Source organism: Marmota marmota, unplaced genomic scaffold (genome assembly GCF_001458135.2).
Source record: "Marmota marmota marmota unplaced genomic scaffold, marMar, whole genome shotgun sequence".
Lineage (NCBI taxonomy): Eukaryota > Metazoa > Chordata > Mammalia > Rodentia > Sciuridae > Marmota > Marmota marmota.
Genome location: NW_025999983.1, coordinates 8528200 through 8542894, shown reverse-complemented (window position 1 = coordinate 8542894; position 14695 = coordinate 8528200). Strand labels below are relative to the sequence as shown.

The window sequence follows — 14695 nt, the reverse complement described above, 5'->3', positions numbered from 1 at the left end:
TCTTAACATAAAAGTAAAAAGTACGAAGTTAAAATTTAGCAACATGGGGCTGGGGCTCAGTGGCAGAGCACATGCCTCACACCTGTGAAGCACTGGGTTCGATCCTCAGCACCACATAAAAATAAATAAAGATATTGTGTCCATGTATAACTAAAAATTTTTTTTAAAAAATTAGCAACATGTAGGAAAAACAAAAGGAGAGAACACCTGTGTACCTGGAGGTGACTTCTGGTGGAGGTGAGGGAGTTTCCTCCTAGGTGTGTTTTGTTTTTAAAGTTGCTTCCCCACTTTCTATCTCAGTGGAAGACTTATGACCCTGCGTTCTCCAAGCTGGAAATTTGGTTCCGTTTTGTCTTCGTGGTGCTGACCTTCATTGTCACGGTAAGTACCATCTCCTGGTGGGCTGGGGCCAGGTCCTGGCCGGGAAGGATGAGGCTACTTTGTGCAGTTACGATCATCAGAGAGCAGGCTAGAGCTCCAAGACTTGCCATCTAGCAGCCGGCTTGATGCCACTAAAGGTTCCGTGTCTGCCAAGATGCTGACACAGCAAGAACGACGTGGTGTGTTTAGTGAGGATTTCCGTACAGTTAACAGCCATTCAATCACTGATGTCCAGGTAAGTGTTGTCATTGTGCAGTGACCATTGCCATCGAAGCTGCCCTATCTGCCTTCTCTGGTGCGGACACAGCACACTCTGGGGCTCTCGTGTGTGAAACATTGGGCTTTTCAGGAATAAGGTCATAGAGAACTAGTTTTAGAAGTGTGGGCTTTTGACTTATTTGGATGCCAGGTGTTTGTCCCACAAATACCCTGTAACTTTGAGGGGGTTTGTCCCACAAATACCCTGTAACTTTGAGGGGGTTTGTCCCACAAATACCCTATAATTTTGAGGGGACACAGTGGCACCTGGGAACACGGGGTGCCCCAGATAGGGACTGAGAAGCTCGAGGAAGAGGAAGTGAGCTGCGTTTACTGACTGATGCTGACGTGATGGGAGGGACAGTAGGACGTGTGTCACTCTTTACAGTGGCAGCCCCTCCAGCTGCCACCTGAGGACAGTTGGTACTTTGCAGACTCTCTGTGAGGAGCAGGATAGAGGGGACTGACCGGCATGTGAGAAGGGGCTGGAGGCAGGCATGGGCCCGAGCATCGGCCAGGAGCTGGACTTAGGGTGTTTGTGCCAGGCCTGGGGCCTCCGGGACTCCCAGGGCTCCCCTGGAGAAGTTCCTAAGTGCAGAGGGCCACAGGCATTTGTATCTGGTTGTAGACTCTCACTGTTTCTTGAGGCCTGCCTTGTGCCTGGACTTCTACTGCCATAGTCGGGCCCAAAGACTGGCACTTGAAGCCCTAAGTGTGCTCCACAAAAAGATGCCGGCCTGGGTGGAGGGAAATGGCCTCAAACTATGAAATATGGATTCCTTGAAAATTATTGGCCTATGTCACATTACAGAAAATTTTTAAAAACTTCAGGCCTAGATGTCACAAGTAGCATAATGTGTCTTAAAGCAGTTTATACTCCTCCTCTGACAAGGGGTTTGACTTTCCTCGGGGAGCCCAGCACCCTCTTTGGAAGCAGACACCATCTGTACAAGTTTCCCTTCCTGGGTGTGTGGCCTCCTGGTAGGCTCCACAGATGTCCCTGTGCCCCGGAGACTCCTGCCAGCTGCCATCTGGGAACGGGCCTGACAGAAGCGGCCTGTCCAGGTGGAGGGAGGGTCTGGTACCCTTTCCTTTGGCAGAGAATTGAAAGCTGCTGTGTTCCTTCTCCCCTGCCTCCTTGAGAATGGCCTGTGGCCCCCCTGCAGCAGTGGTCATTGATGGCCTCCAGGACCTCAGTGGTCAACTCAACCAGGGTGTCACCCAAAGATTCTGGCCTGGTGTCCAGGCCTCTGCAGGGGAGGCTGGCCTGGTGGGGAGGCTGGTGGGCAGATGGCCATGGGCCTCGCTTGGCTTGCAGTGCCTGTTTGCACATTCCCTGCGCAAGTTCTCCATGAGAGACTGGGGCATCGAGCAGAAGTGGATGTCTGTCCTCCTGCCGCTGCTGCTGCTCTACAACGGTAGGTGCCGTTTTTATCTTGGAACTTGCCCTCACATTTAAAGGTGGCAGATGTCTTGGAGGTGGCCTGGTCCCAGAGTCCCCAGAAGCGCCTGTGGGGAGCCCCTGGAGGAACGTGTAGAAGCATGCTCCTGCCCCCAGACGCCGTGTTGCACAGGCTGTGGCAGATGCCTGGCTCTGCAGCCAACAGCGGCTGCTTCCCGGTTAAGACTTGGACGAGCTGCAGGCACAGCAGTCCCAGAGCTCGGCTGAAGCTGCCCACATGGCTGGCTGTCTCTGTCGCTGCTCCAGAGAACATTTACTTCCTGAACTGCAGTGCTTGGAATTCCCGGGCCTGCAGGAGGAGCTGAAGCAGGCCAGACGGCTCTCTGTCGAGAGCACTGCCGCCATCTGTTCCTGGCTTTTAGGTGTTTTGAAAACAAAATGGCCTTTGGTTCACTACCTTTCCTTTGGCCCTGACCAGGGAGAAAGTGGTGTGGCCTGGCGGGGGTGAGTGCCCTGCTGGGTGCCGGCCACTCTGTGGCCTTCATCGTCTGTCTTTGGCCTTCCAGACCCGTTCTTCCCCCTCTCCTTCCTGGTGAACAGCTGGTTCCCAGGGATGCTGGACGACCTCTTCCAGTCTGTGTTCCTGTGTGCCTTGCTGCTCTTCTGGCTGTGTGTGTACCACGGAATACGGGTCCAGGTGAGCTTCAGAAAGACCTGCCTTTCCTTCCAATCCCTGATGGCAGTCCTTCAGGTGCGAGAAGCCGTGGAACGCTCCCTCAGCCTTGTAGAGTCAGCAGCTTGCATGTCTGTGACCTCATGTGCTCTGTGAGGGTTAGTGCTTTGTTGGAATTATTCTATTTCTTACCTTCTTTTCTTTTTAGGGAGAAAGAAAGTGTCTAACTTTCTATTTGCCTAAGTTCTTCATTGTGGGACTCTTGTGGCTGGCTTCTGTTACACTAGGAATATGGCAAACGTGAGTAATTCTAGTCCGTGTGGAACGTGGTCCTGAGGAGCACTGGCAGAGGCCGGCAGACCTGGGTCTGGCTGTACTTTGTGGTCTCTTCAAAAAGGAATCCTCTCCCCGTGTCTCCCGGGTGGCCGTGTGACTGGGACTGAGGAATCAATTCTGCTCGAATGGCTTAACGAGACACAGAGACACAGGCTGCTGTGGAGATGGAAATGAAAGCCTGAGTCAGTTAGATTTCTCCTTCAGAGAGACCAGGACTGGCTCTGCACTGTCCAGCAGGTCTGTCGGCTCCCGCCTGGCTTGCACTTTTACATTCCAGTCCTTACGCAAGCTCCAGGTTTATCCTTGTTAGTGTCATTGTCCTACTGTAAATGGCACCAAGGCAGAAGCCTGTGTGAAGGCCTGATTCCCAGAGAGGACTGTCCTTGGAGGGGTTCCCTGCAGGGGTGTGGCTTTGTGGCCGATGGGCCCCACTTTATGACTTCACCCCCGTCTGCCCCACTTACCCGCCTCTGCTTCCCCATCAGTTCCCCTGCCGTTTTCATTTTGAAAAGAAATCTCATGGAAATTCACCTTTTTTTTGCTTTCCTTGTGTTTTCACCTATTGTGTGATGCCCAGGTACGTCATCAAAAACAGCTCTAAACTGACAAGAGAAATGGCAGAAGGGTTTTGTAATAAAACATACTACGTGTCACCATACTGGAGAATGGGGACAGTTAGTAGTGTTGAGTGCTTTTTGAAGGTGAAATATACAATTTAGGATTCCTCATAAATTTAGGATAGCTTTTTATTAAAAATCCTTCATTGTTGGTAGCAAATAGTTTATGTTGATAAGTAAAAATAAAATGGCCAAATAAGAAATAAAAGAAGAGCTCATTAATAATCTATATGTTTAAACATCATTTTTAGAGTTAATGAATTACATGATCCAATGTACCAGTATCGAGTTGACACTGGAAATTTTCAGGTAAGAATTGTTAATGAAGAGTAAGGGAATTTTTTTAAAAAGTCGTGTGTGAAATGACTGAATTTAATAACTTATACTGTTGACGAGATCTTGCTAACTGGCTATTTGGGAAGGATTATCTAAAGTTCAGGAGTAGAAAGTTTGGGGAAAGTGAATAATATAAAAAATAAGCTTTTAAAACTGCTTCAGGGACTAGGGCTGCGGCTCAGTGGCAGAGTGCTTGCCTAGCGTGCGTGAGGCACTGGGTTCGATCCTTAGCACCGCATACAAAAGTAAGCAAATAAAATAATGGCATACTATCCATCTATAACTACCAAAAAAATATATTAAAAATAAAAAAAGCTAGTCGGGCATGGTGGTGCATGCCTGTAATCCCAGCAACTTGGGAGACTGAGGCAGAATTATCGTGAGTTCAAAGCCAGCCTCAGCAGATTAGCAAGGTACTTAGCAACTCAGCAAGACCCTGTCTCTAAGTAAAATAGAAGAAAGGGCTGGGGATGGGTCTCAATGGTTAAGTACCCTGGGTTCAATCCCAGGTACCAATAAATAAATAACTGCTTCAACTCCCAGTCTTTGGTTTCTGTTTGAAGTGCCAGGACACATGGAGGGTATGTAAAATTTTAGAATAATTAATAGAATATTTCTGCACGTGTTTCTACTCATGGAGGTTTTCATGAGTAGGTAAATGGTGTGGTCAGGGCGTGTCACAGGTGAGCATGAGGTTGCCTGTGTAGTACCCAGTCGCTGCCCTGAAGTTCTTCCCATGTGGGACAGGGGACCAGGAAGTGCTGAAGGCCACTTTCTAGAGTTCCCCATGGCAGAAATGAGCAGCATGGCTCCGCACAGAGCTGCTGCTGCCTTACCTGACCCACAGCATTTGCCGGGGTGGCCTTGCAGGGCTGCCTTTGTGAGGGGGTGAGATCAGTGCTGCCTTGTGGAAATGCCTTGGAGAAGGAGGCAGAAGAGTAGTGGGTGGCCATGTGTTGACAAGCTGCACTTGTTTGGAGACCATATGTGTCCCAGAAAATAGTGTATATGTCCAATTCTCAACTGAAATCCAGTGGATGTGGTGCCGAGAGCACTTACGTGCCTGTAAATGGGAGGATTTCCGAAGGTTCCCGAATGGATGCCCCATGAACAATGCCACAGTGCCACAGAACTGGGAAGGAGGGAGAGGCATTTGGGGCTGGGGAAGAGGACTGCCATCCACACAGAGGGGAGCGCTGCGGCTGCACCTTGGGGATGAGGGCCCGGGTACAGGGAGATGCTCAGGGCTCACTAAGTCCTGGGCTGGGGAAGGCAGTTGCCACTGTGTGAAGCCACAAGGCCAGGCTCTCTGAAAGGTCAGGGCCTCAGAGGAGGTTTTCTAGTTGTGGGGGATGGTCATGGAAGGAACATCAAAGAAGGAGCTGCTCTGACATGTCCCATAGGCAAAATTTGACAGATCCTGGTGACAGGTATTGGAGAATGAAACTCCCAGATATAGATAAAGTAGTATAGTGGTTTGTGCTGCCGTGGTTCTCCCATTTTTTACATCAGAGAGGTGTGTAAGTAAGGGAGGTCCTCTTCCATTTCTTGTCTGTAAAGTGGGACAATAATGCAGTCTACTCTTTAGACAAGAACGTAGAGCGCTGGGCCCAGCAGCGGCTCTCAGAAGATGCAGCTGAGGCCCCTGCCTGGTCCTTCCCTTCCCATCCAGATGGTGGGGAGAGCCACTGCGAGGGCCCATCTGTTCCTGAGACACATAGAGGTCAGAGATTGCTGGGCAGGGTATAGAGACAGCTATCTAGGTACCTTCTATTCTGTAGCTGAGAAAGTAGAGGCCAGACCAGAGCCACACAGGTCCCTCTGGGCAAATCAGAACTGGGTCCCTGCCTACAGTCTAGGTCCCCAGGACATGGCCGTGAGAGGGGGATTCTGGCACAGGGAGGCAGGAAGGGATGGAAGTCCCCACCCAGGGCAGCCTATGACTTGTGGGAAAAGGGCTCAGTGTGGTTGACCACCCTGGAACCTGGCCCTGGCCAGAGGCAGTGATCTTCCCTGCAGCCACCGGGCATAGCTGTCCACCCTCAGAGGGGAGAGCTTTCCCGTAGCAGAGCTTCGTGAGTGCGAGCCCTCCACCAGAGGCCTTGAAGAGCTTCCCATTTGGCCCCTCATTTCACAGATGGGAAAACCAAGGTCCAGAGCCTGGGACTTGCCTGAGGACCCTCAGAGTGCAGCCCTGGGTGGTGGTGGGCATGAGCCTCCATCCTCATGAGCGAGGCAGGGCTGCCTCACGCAGGGTGAGGCCAGCAGGGGCCGCCATGGCTTACTGAACCTGCTCTGGCACCAGGCTCCACAGGGCAGCATGTGTGTCGCTCTGGCTCCTCTGATGGTGAGGCTGGGGGTCCCTGTGGGAGCTGTCTGTTCTCAGGGGTCCCTCCTCTCCTGCATCTGGGGTGGTCTCAGGGCTCCAGGTTCCTCCTAGGCAAGCTGGGCATTGCAGCCTGTAGGGTGCTGCTAGGAGGCAGCCCGGGCGTCCTCGCCAAGCGCCGTCTCCTGTGTTCCAGGGAATGAAGGTTTTCTTCATGGTGGTGGCAGCTGTGTACATCTCATACCTCCTGTTCCTGGTGGTGCGGGCGTGCTCGGAGCTCCGCCACATGCCTTACGTGGGTGAGCACCACTTCAGGGACTGCTCGGTCCCAGTGAGGGGCACACCTGAGGGAGCCTTGGGGCTGCAAGAGGCCCAGTGGGTGACTGGCCATTTGGGGTGGAAGCCAGCACTTGGGAGAGCAATGGGGTGGGAAAAGGGCTTGTGGGAAAAGGGCTCAAAACTTGACAGATCCTGGTGACAGGTATTGGAGAATGAAACTCCCAGATTTAGATAAAGTAGTATAGTGGTTAGTGCTGCCGTGGTCTGGTCTGGTCCTATGGTGGGCACCCTCAGCCGGGGTCGGGGTAAGTCACCTGATCGTGGGTCCTTCCCTAGCTGGTCCCCACCAGAGAGGTGTGGCGGGGGCTCACTGGAAGCCAGCTGGCCCTGCTAGCTCAGAGCTGCCTGGGCTGAAAGGCCCTGGTGGGGTGGGGGCTTCTGAGGGGTGGCTCTCCTTTGTTACTGTTTTTGAGATCTGTGAGATAAATAGAATTTGCTAATGGGAGTATTTCTTTTTTTTTTTCAGATCTCAGGTTAAAGTTTTTGACAGCATTGACCTTTGTAGTGCTTGTCATTAGGTAAGATTGTATTTTTTGAACATGGTCACACTGAACTGTATTCCTGTCTCGAGTGTCTGTCTCCCTCTGTGGAGCTCTTCAGGCTCTTTGTGGCTACATAAGTTTTGTTGTGAATGTCCACAGGATGCAACTCATTAACCTCAGACACTCGCCCCACTTGCTCTGACACCTGCTGGGTGTGCAGCCTGCCATCACCTGTTGGAATTAGAACCTGCCAGGTGACAAGAGGAACACTCCAGACCCTGGCACTTGTGGCACAGCAAGACAGGGCTCAAGCATGCGTTAGCACAGCAGATGTGGTAGAGCAGCACAGTGGGTCCCTCAGGGGCAGGAGCCAGGCAGGAGGAGCTCCTGTGCCAGGGAGAAAGGCCGTGCTTGGAGGAGGTCCCCTGCTCCTGGGCAGGAGTTGTTTCTTTGAATAAATTCCAGGTAGTCATTTGTTGTTTAGAGTTTGTCTCTGTCCCCAAATCAAGACTCAGAGTGGGGAGAAATCTGGTTATCTGCATTTCTTTTTTGGTGGTTCGGATGTTGGCCTTTTCTGGATGGGAGCCACACAGGGGCTCTATGGGGCTGGCCTTTGCCAGGTTTCTAGCTGGCTCTGGGGATCCCAGGCTTGCTGAGGGGAGGACTCGGGGAACCAAGTGGGAGTGCAGCTTGCCCTTAAGGGAACTCTTTGCCATTCAGCATCTGAGTTCACATGGAGGGAGTAGTGCAGGTATGTTTGAAGTATTAACCCATTTGGCCTCTAACTCCTCACACTGTCATGGCATGTTAGTCCACAGAGGAAGACAGGTGATGACCAAGGGACTGAGTGGCCCAAGGGCCCAGGCAAACAAGGCAGGTGGCTCCTCTAGGTGACAGGGGTAGGGATGGCTCTGAGCAGGTGGAGGGGGCGCCCTGACGTTGAGGGCTGCCTGAGGTGGGAATGAGCTTGGCAGGGGACAGCCCAGCAGCACTGCAGGAGGCTGTGATGGTCAGGCAGCCTCTGGAGGTCCCAGTGGGCTCTGTAGGCTCCCAGAGGGGTCCAGGTTTTATTTTCAGTGATGAGAAACTCTCGAGGGGTTTGAGCTGGGAATCGGGGGGACTGTTTTTATTAAAACAGGGTGGCTGTGAGCAGGGAGGTAGGTGGGGGAGGTGGGTAGATCAGAGGCTGCCAGGGGAGCCTGATGCCTGACTTAGCTTATTCTACCCCCACAGCTGGCCAGAGGTCAAGCCTTCCTAGATCTAAGACGAAAACAAGAAGTGGGAGATTGTGTGTGTGTACAAATTTCCATGCTGGAATAGTAGTATGTGTATGTGTGTGTGAGTGTGTGTGTGTGTGCATGTGCGCGTGCACGCGTGCGCACAGGCATGTGTGCAGAAGTTTCTATGCTGGAATAGTGTGTGTGTGTGTGTGTGTGTGTGTGTGTGTGTAGAAGTTTCCGTGCTGGAATAGTGCTGCGTATCAGTGGTGAGCACAGAGTTGGATGAAGCTAGTGCCACTTCTGTATTTCACGTAATGTCTCTGCCCCTCTTTTTCAGCATCATCATCCTTTATTTAAGGTTTGGAGCACAAGTGTTGCAAGACAACTTTGTAGCAGAACTGTCAACTCACTACCAGAATTATATCCTTTTACCTAGAGCAAGGCGCCAGAAAGCCCTCTGAGCATTTGTCCAGCTCTGGCCTCTCTGGAGGAGACACTTCACTCCTGACTTATTCTCAGGAGGCCTTGTGACCTCCTGTGTGCAGTTCATGCTAAGTGGCAGCTCTCACCCTTTGTTTTGTCTTGTGTCAGTCCTGGGAAGGTTGACTTGGTCACTCATCCTCTGCAGGCAGAAAGCTCAGACAAGGTAGGACTAAGCCAATACTCGGGGTTAGTCACCATGTGGCAGAACCTGGGTCTGAACCCAGTGCTCTGGAACTGTCCTCTGTACTGCGCAATCTTCCCTCTGCAGCTGAGGGACTCGCAGCCTTGGCTCCAAACCTGAGGTCAGTCTGGATCCGCCACCTTCCCTGCAGCAGAGGGCCCAGGAGGGACTCTAGGGCTGCTGGAGCTTCCTCTCTCCCAGATGTCATTTCTACAGGGTATGACAATGTGGCAGGTTGGGCCTGTGGATGTAGGAAGGGCTTATGAAATACTTGGACCTCCTTGTATTCTCTCTGTATCCAAGGCCAGTTTCCCTGTCTTCGTTAATGTGGATAATAGGTGTGTGTGTGTGTGTGTGTGTGTGCGCGCGCTTTGTCCCCAGCAGTATGGGGACACTTAAGGAATCAGTGGGGTTTTGTCTGGGGACCACTTTGTCCTTAGAATTAATAATGCATGGCTTTTCAAGTTTTTGACTGAATTCCACACTAAGTTTTTATCAGAGTCTCCAAGGGGCCTGTAGTCCAGAGACAGTTCAGAATGGCCGCTTTGGATTCTGCTTCAGCTCTGCACCTCATGGTTGTGTCTGGAGACCTTGATTCACTTCCTGCCCTTTGCATACATATAACTCAATCCCTCCAGGTCCTTAGTGCAGTGAGAGAACTGCCACCAGATGTGGCCTTGGTGGGCCAGTCCCAGTGATAGGAGAGGTCACGGCTCACCTGTTGTTTCCTAACCTGTGTGAAGTCCTGACATCTGGATTGTGGATTCCCAGGCTGGCTGGTGGTCAGCACTAGAGAGGTCTGGTGTATGGCAGGGGGCAGACTGAAGGCAAAGACGCCAGGCGAGGTGTCCTCACAGATTGTTCCTCCCTTGACGAGCACCACCAGCTGAGTTCTTATCTTTCTATGGCTTGTTGAACTTTTATCTCTACACTCTGGCCTTTGTGTATTCTCCATCAAAGAATGCTCTGTATGGTAAGTCACCCTGGGGTCTGGGTCACAGGCACATAACTGAAACAGAAGTGTCCATTGGTGGGCTGGGGATGTGGCTCAAGTGGTAGGGCGCTCGCCTGGCATGCGTGCGGCCCGGGTTTGATCCTCGGCACCACATACAAACAAAGATGTTGTGTCCGCCAGAAACTGAAGGATAAATATTAAGAAAAAAATTCTCTCTCTCTCTCACTCTCTCTAAAAAAAAAAAAAAAAAAGAAGAGAAGTGTCCATTGGTTCATGGGCATTTCACTGAAGCTGTCATTCATGGTGCCCTCTCTTTGGTCAGAGAGAGGCAGGCAATTTAAATGGGGAGGCTGAAGTTTTGCCAGAGCACAGCATATGTCGAGCCTGTGTCCGTCAGCCGTTTGAAATAGTCTGTTGAATCGCTTCTCGGCCTTTTGGCTAAGATCAAGTGAAATAGTCTGTTGAAGACTGGTGTCATGACTGTTCAAAGCCAAGCAAAAACCTACAAAACCAAAACGTGCCAAAAGCAAAACAAAGCAGCCTCGCCCAGGGAACGAGCTGGGCTGGAGCTGCTGGGATGGACGCCTGTGTTGTGCTGTGCTCAAGGTCGCAGCACCTTGTGGACAGCGTCTCCTTTGAGCTTCTTGGTGACCTTAGGACAAAGGAAGAGAGGAAGCTTGCTGTAGGTCCAGGACAGGGTGGGAACAAATAGGGCAGAGCCACATCTCCAGGAGCCCATTTCCCATCTCCCGCTGCCTGTGTAGACCTAGAACCGTGAGCAGGAAGAGATCACGTGTGTGGCGCCTGCCTTTGCCTACTCTTCTAGAGGCACTCACTGGGCCTGCACAATGCCCCTGCCAGGTGGCTCTGCCAGCCATCTTGTAGCTGAGAAAAGAGACTCATGCGGAGATCTGCTCAGGTTCACACACAAACACAGGACTGGGCCTGGGCTCCGGCTCCTCAGACTTCTCTCTGGGCTAATAACAAATTGCTAAAGACTAAAAAGGCTTTTTTGGTTTTCAGAGTCCCAGCTGAAAGACAATCCTGCCTTTTCCATGCTGAATGACTCTGATGATGATGTGATTTATGGGTAAGTCACTGTCCTCCGAAGGCCATCTCAGGAGCATCCCCATCTGGCTTTGTAGTTATTAGTCTAAAATTCCATTCGGGGTGTTAGGAAGTCACCTGGCTTTCTGTTTCCACATGGTCCGAGCTTAGATTTAGCAGTGCCTCTTTGTGCAGAAGGCTGGCAGTGCATGGTGGGCCAGGAGGAAAGGGGCTCAGTGGTGAGGAGTGGCAGGAGAGGTGGTGATGGAACACCAGAGGGAAGCTGTGCAGTGGGTTCTTCCAGAACAATGAGGTCATGAGCTCTCCAGGTAGAATGGTCAAAGGTCTCTTTCACGACAGGAGTGACTATGAAGAAATGCCCCTGCAGAACGGCCAGGCCATCCGGGCCAAGTACAAGGAGGAGTCTGACAGCGACTGAGCTCCAGGCAGTGGGCAGGGCGGCCAGAGGCCGGCCGCCTTCCTTCAGTGACCATGTCCTGGCCTCCCCTCGACCTGCTTATGTTCAGACTTTCTTATAAGCAAGGTTCCCTGTTCCTTATTTGTTTACATATTTGTAAAAGAAAAACCAAACCTTGAGAGAAAATTTATATGTTGGGTCACATATGCTCCTTATATGGGAAAAGGCTGATAAAAAGCAGCAAAAGCCAAATCCTTTCTACAGATTTCAGATGGGAGAGCATGTTTTCAGTGGTGAGAGATTACCCATTTTTAGTAGTTACGCACTTTGTTTTTTAAAATAATTCAGTAATTTTGAGCCATGGGAAACCTTCCTCTTCCTTCCCTCTCTTTCCTATGGTACCTTTTTTTTTTTTTTTTTAAACTTAAAGTGAAGCCTGTTTCTGTGGCCACTCAGCTGGGCAGTCCTTCCCTGGGCAGTGGTCAGGGCCCTCGATTCCCCAGACCCTGGAACCTTCACATCTACTGCATTGGGTGAGCCATGTATAGCACATCTCACTGAGGAAAGGCAGGCGCCAGGCTCCAGCCCTTCACTGCCACTGAAGCAGAGGTGACAGTGACAACAGAAGTGAGTTCTGAGGAGCTCTGATAAGCTGAATGAGAAAGGACAGTTGCAGGTCACCAGCTCTGCCGGCAAGGTTCTGTGCCATGGTGCTTTCCCAGGGTGTGTGTGCACACTGTACAGACGTGAAGATGGGCGGATATCCCTGTGGTCGGGGTAGACAGCAGGGTAGCCCTTCTTGTTCTAATAAATAGTTTCTGCAACTTAGTTGAACATGAAGCCCCACAGAGCTTTATTTTTTTAAATAAAAGCTACATGAATGATTGTTATATTATAGACTCTTTATTGCCAAAAAGTTTTTCAGTTTCCTCTTTGGGAACTAGATGAAAAGAAAGTAAGAGATTTTAAATGGCTATGGAAACACATCTTTGGGTAGAGGTAGCTTGTTTGGAAGTCACTCCCTGTGCTCCAGTGAGTCTCACAGTGGCCATGTGAGCAGATACATTGCCTCATGGAAAATAGACATCTCTGGTGCTGGCAAAGCTTGGGCATCAGAGGTCCTTTTCCTTTCTGTCAGAGACAGTTGATGTTCCCTTGCTCCTCCCTGGCCACACACAGTTATGTCTGTTAACATGTGATAACTATGACCATCCCCCATCTGCTGCCGTCTTGGCCAACACAGAGGCCCAGAGTGGCTCGTCCCGCTCTCCAGGCAGCACCTACGGTCCCTTCATCTATGCACCAACTCTCATATTTCCATCCAGAGCCACAGGTGACAGTCCACCTCAGGTGGTACTAGGACCTGAGAGATGCTTGAAGGACACTATGCTTTATGACTTCCTTTTTAAACTTTAATGATAATGTACTTTATGGATTTTATTTACATTTGTTTTTAAACACGTTGTATATATGAATGTTTGAAAACAATTATTGCAAGGGTAATTCAAGTTTACATGATTTTTACATCTGCAATGCTGTGATGACTTTTTGATTCTGTATATTGAAATGTTTGTTACCAAATTTTACAATTCCTACTGAGACTACTCCAACTATAATTTTATGTATATTGATAAAGACTGACTTGTGCTGATTAACATATTATGTAATGTAGTTTATGTTTTAATCATTATAAAAGGATTGTCCATGATTTGGAATGCTGTTATCAGTAAATGTAAGATACTGAGGTTTAGCCATAGACAGAATTTTTTTAGTCTTGTCTTTGTCATGTAGTGATTATAAACCGATGGCTAATATTGTCACACACTGATTCTTCATAGCATCAATGAAAGAAAGTATGGGAGTATTTTTTTGTTGGAAACAAGAAAAATATTAGTACTTATGGAAAAATGGTTGCTTATTAAATCTTGCATTTTTAAATTTTGCTTCCCTGGGTGTTATAGATATTGACACATTATATATTCCATGTAAAAATTTGCTTATAAATTACTAAGCATGTAGAATATGTGCCATAGGTATTAGGTTAAAACACTAAAGTCTGACAGAAACTTTTGATAGTAACAAAATTGTTTTTCTAAGAGGATAGTAAAGTTTTGCAACCTTAAATTATAAATGGGCTGACTTTAATGCTTTCATGATAATGGATTAAATAACATCGTCTCTGGGATATTTTTTTATATTGGTCCAGTCTAGGGGAGCTTGGAAGATGAACAGAGCTATTTCCTGGTTTCCCTAGGGAAAGCTTCATTATCCACATGGATAACAGATCTGCTTGATTTATTATTAAATCATTCTAGCAGCGAAGTGGTGCCATTCTCTTTCTAGAGAAGGGGATATATGAACTATATTAAAGGTTTATAAGGTGATGACTATACATAATTATAGACTTCAGTAAGTTAGAAAAATTGTGTAAACTCAGCGCATTAGCTGGACAGGTTACAAGACAAATGTCACCAGCCTCAAGTGTTTGATGAACTGTTTATTGACAGCATAGTTATGATAAAGGTTATAATGTGGCCAGTACCTTATTTCCTGAATCATTTTCACAGGAAAAATATACCCACAAAAGGGATCATTAAAAGAGACTACTCCATGAACATTTGTTAAAGATTAGATAAAGATACTAAGGTGTATTTGTGTATTTTGAGGGTTTCAGAAACCAGTTGCCTTAGAGATTAGATTTGGGGGGGTGAAAAAAGAAAATACAAGTCTTTTCTTCAGGCCAAAGGAAAACTTTTCTTCAGGCCAAAAATCTGTGACATCCTGTTGAGCAGTTTATCTTGTCTTGGGGTTTTGGATGCACTGTTGTGATATACACTATGAAAGGGTTTTCTGCTACTGAAAACTTCCTTTTTACAGAAAACAAACAAACAAACAAAAAAACCTGTAAATATTTGTAAAAATGAAACACTGAACTTTTAAGGTCAAAAAGAAAGAACTATGTATTAGATTTTGGAACTGTCAGTGGAGCACAGTGCTCCTGGCCACCTGATCAGAGTGGATGTAATCAATCAGGCAAATGTCAATAAATGTTTATTTATGGCAAACTTACTATTTGGGAATGGCCTTATTCTGTTTAATTTATTTTTAGCTTTCAATCCTTATATGTATCTTGATTGTTTGCTCTTTTAGACATGTTTGGCCTTTTAGACATGAGTGTTTTAGTACAAGGGCTTCCGAGACAAGAATGGGGCCTCCCCCCCCCCCCCCCCCCCCNAAAGGT

General features: G+C 48.8%; 1 protein-coding gene across 5 annotated transcripts in view; it reads left to right on the top strand.

Moving 5' to 3' along the window:
• The window catches only part of Tmem181 (transmembrane protein 181), a 52495-nt gene extending 37972 nt beyond the window's left edge, over positions 1–14523 (top strand). For 4 of the 5 annotated variants that reach the window (XM_048805896.1, XM_015498638.2, XM_048805897.1 and 1 more), the window contains exons 7-17: positions 301–381; positions 1958–2057; positions 2608–2738; positions 2923–3014; positions 3919–3976; positions 6526–6628; positions 7135–7186; positions 8708–8790; positions 9918–10007; positions 11013–11079; positions 11397–14523. In XM_048805896.1, coding sequence (XP_048661853.1) covers positions 301–381; positions 1958–2057; positions 2608–2738; positions 2923–3014; positions 3919–3976; positions 6526–6628; positions 7135–7186; positions 8708–8790; positions 9918–10007; positions 11013–11079; positions 11397–11475 — 936 coding nt within the window. In that variant the 3' untranslated portion in view covers positions 11476–14523. Of the gene's footprint in view, positions 1–300; positions 382–1957; positions 2058–2607; positions 2739–2922; positions 3015–3918; positions 3977–6525; positions 6629–7134; positions 7187–7309; positions 7616–8707; positions 8791–9917; positions 10008–11012; positions 11080–11396 lie in introns of those variants that run through there. The other variant, XM_015498639.2, reaches the window with a different exon arrangement.
• The last annotated feature ends 172 nt before the right edge of the window (positions 14524–14695 follow it).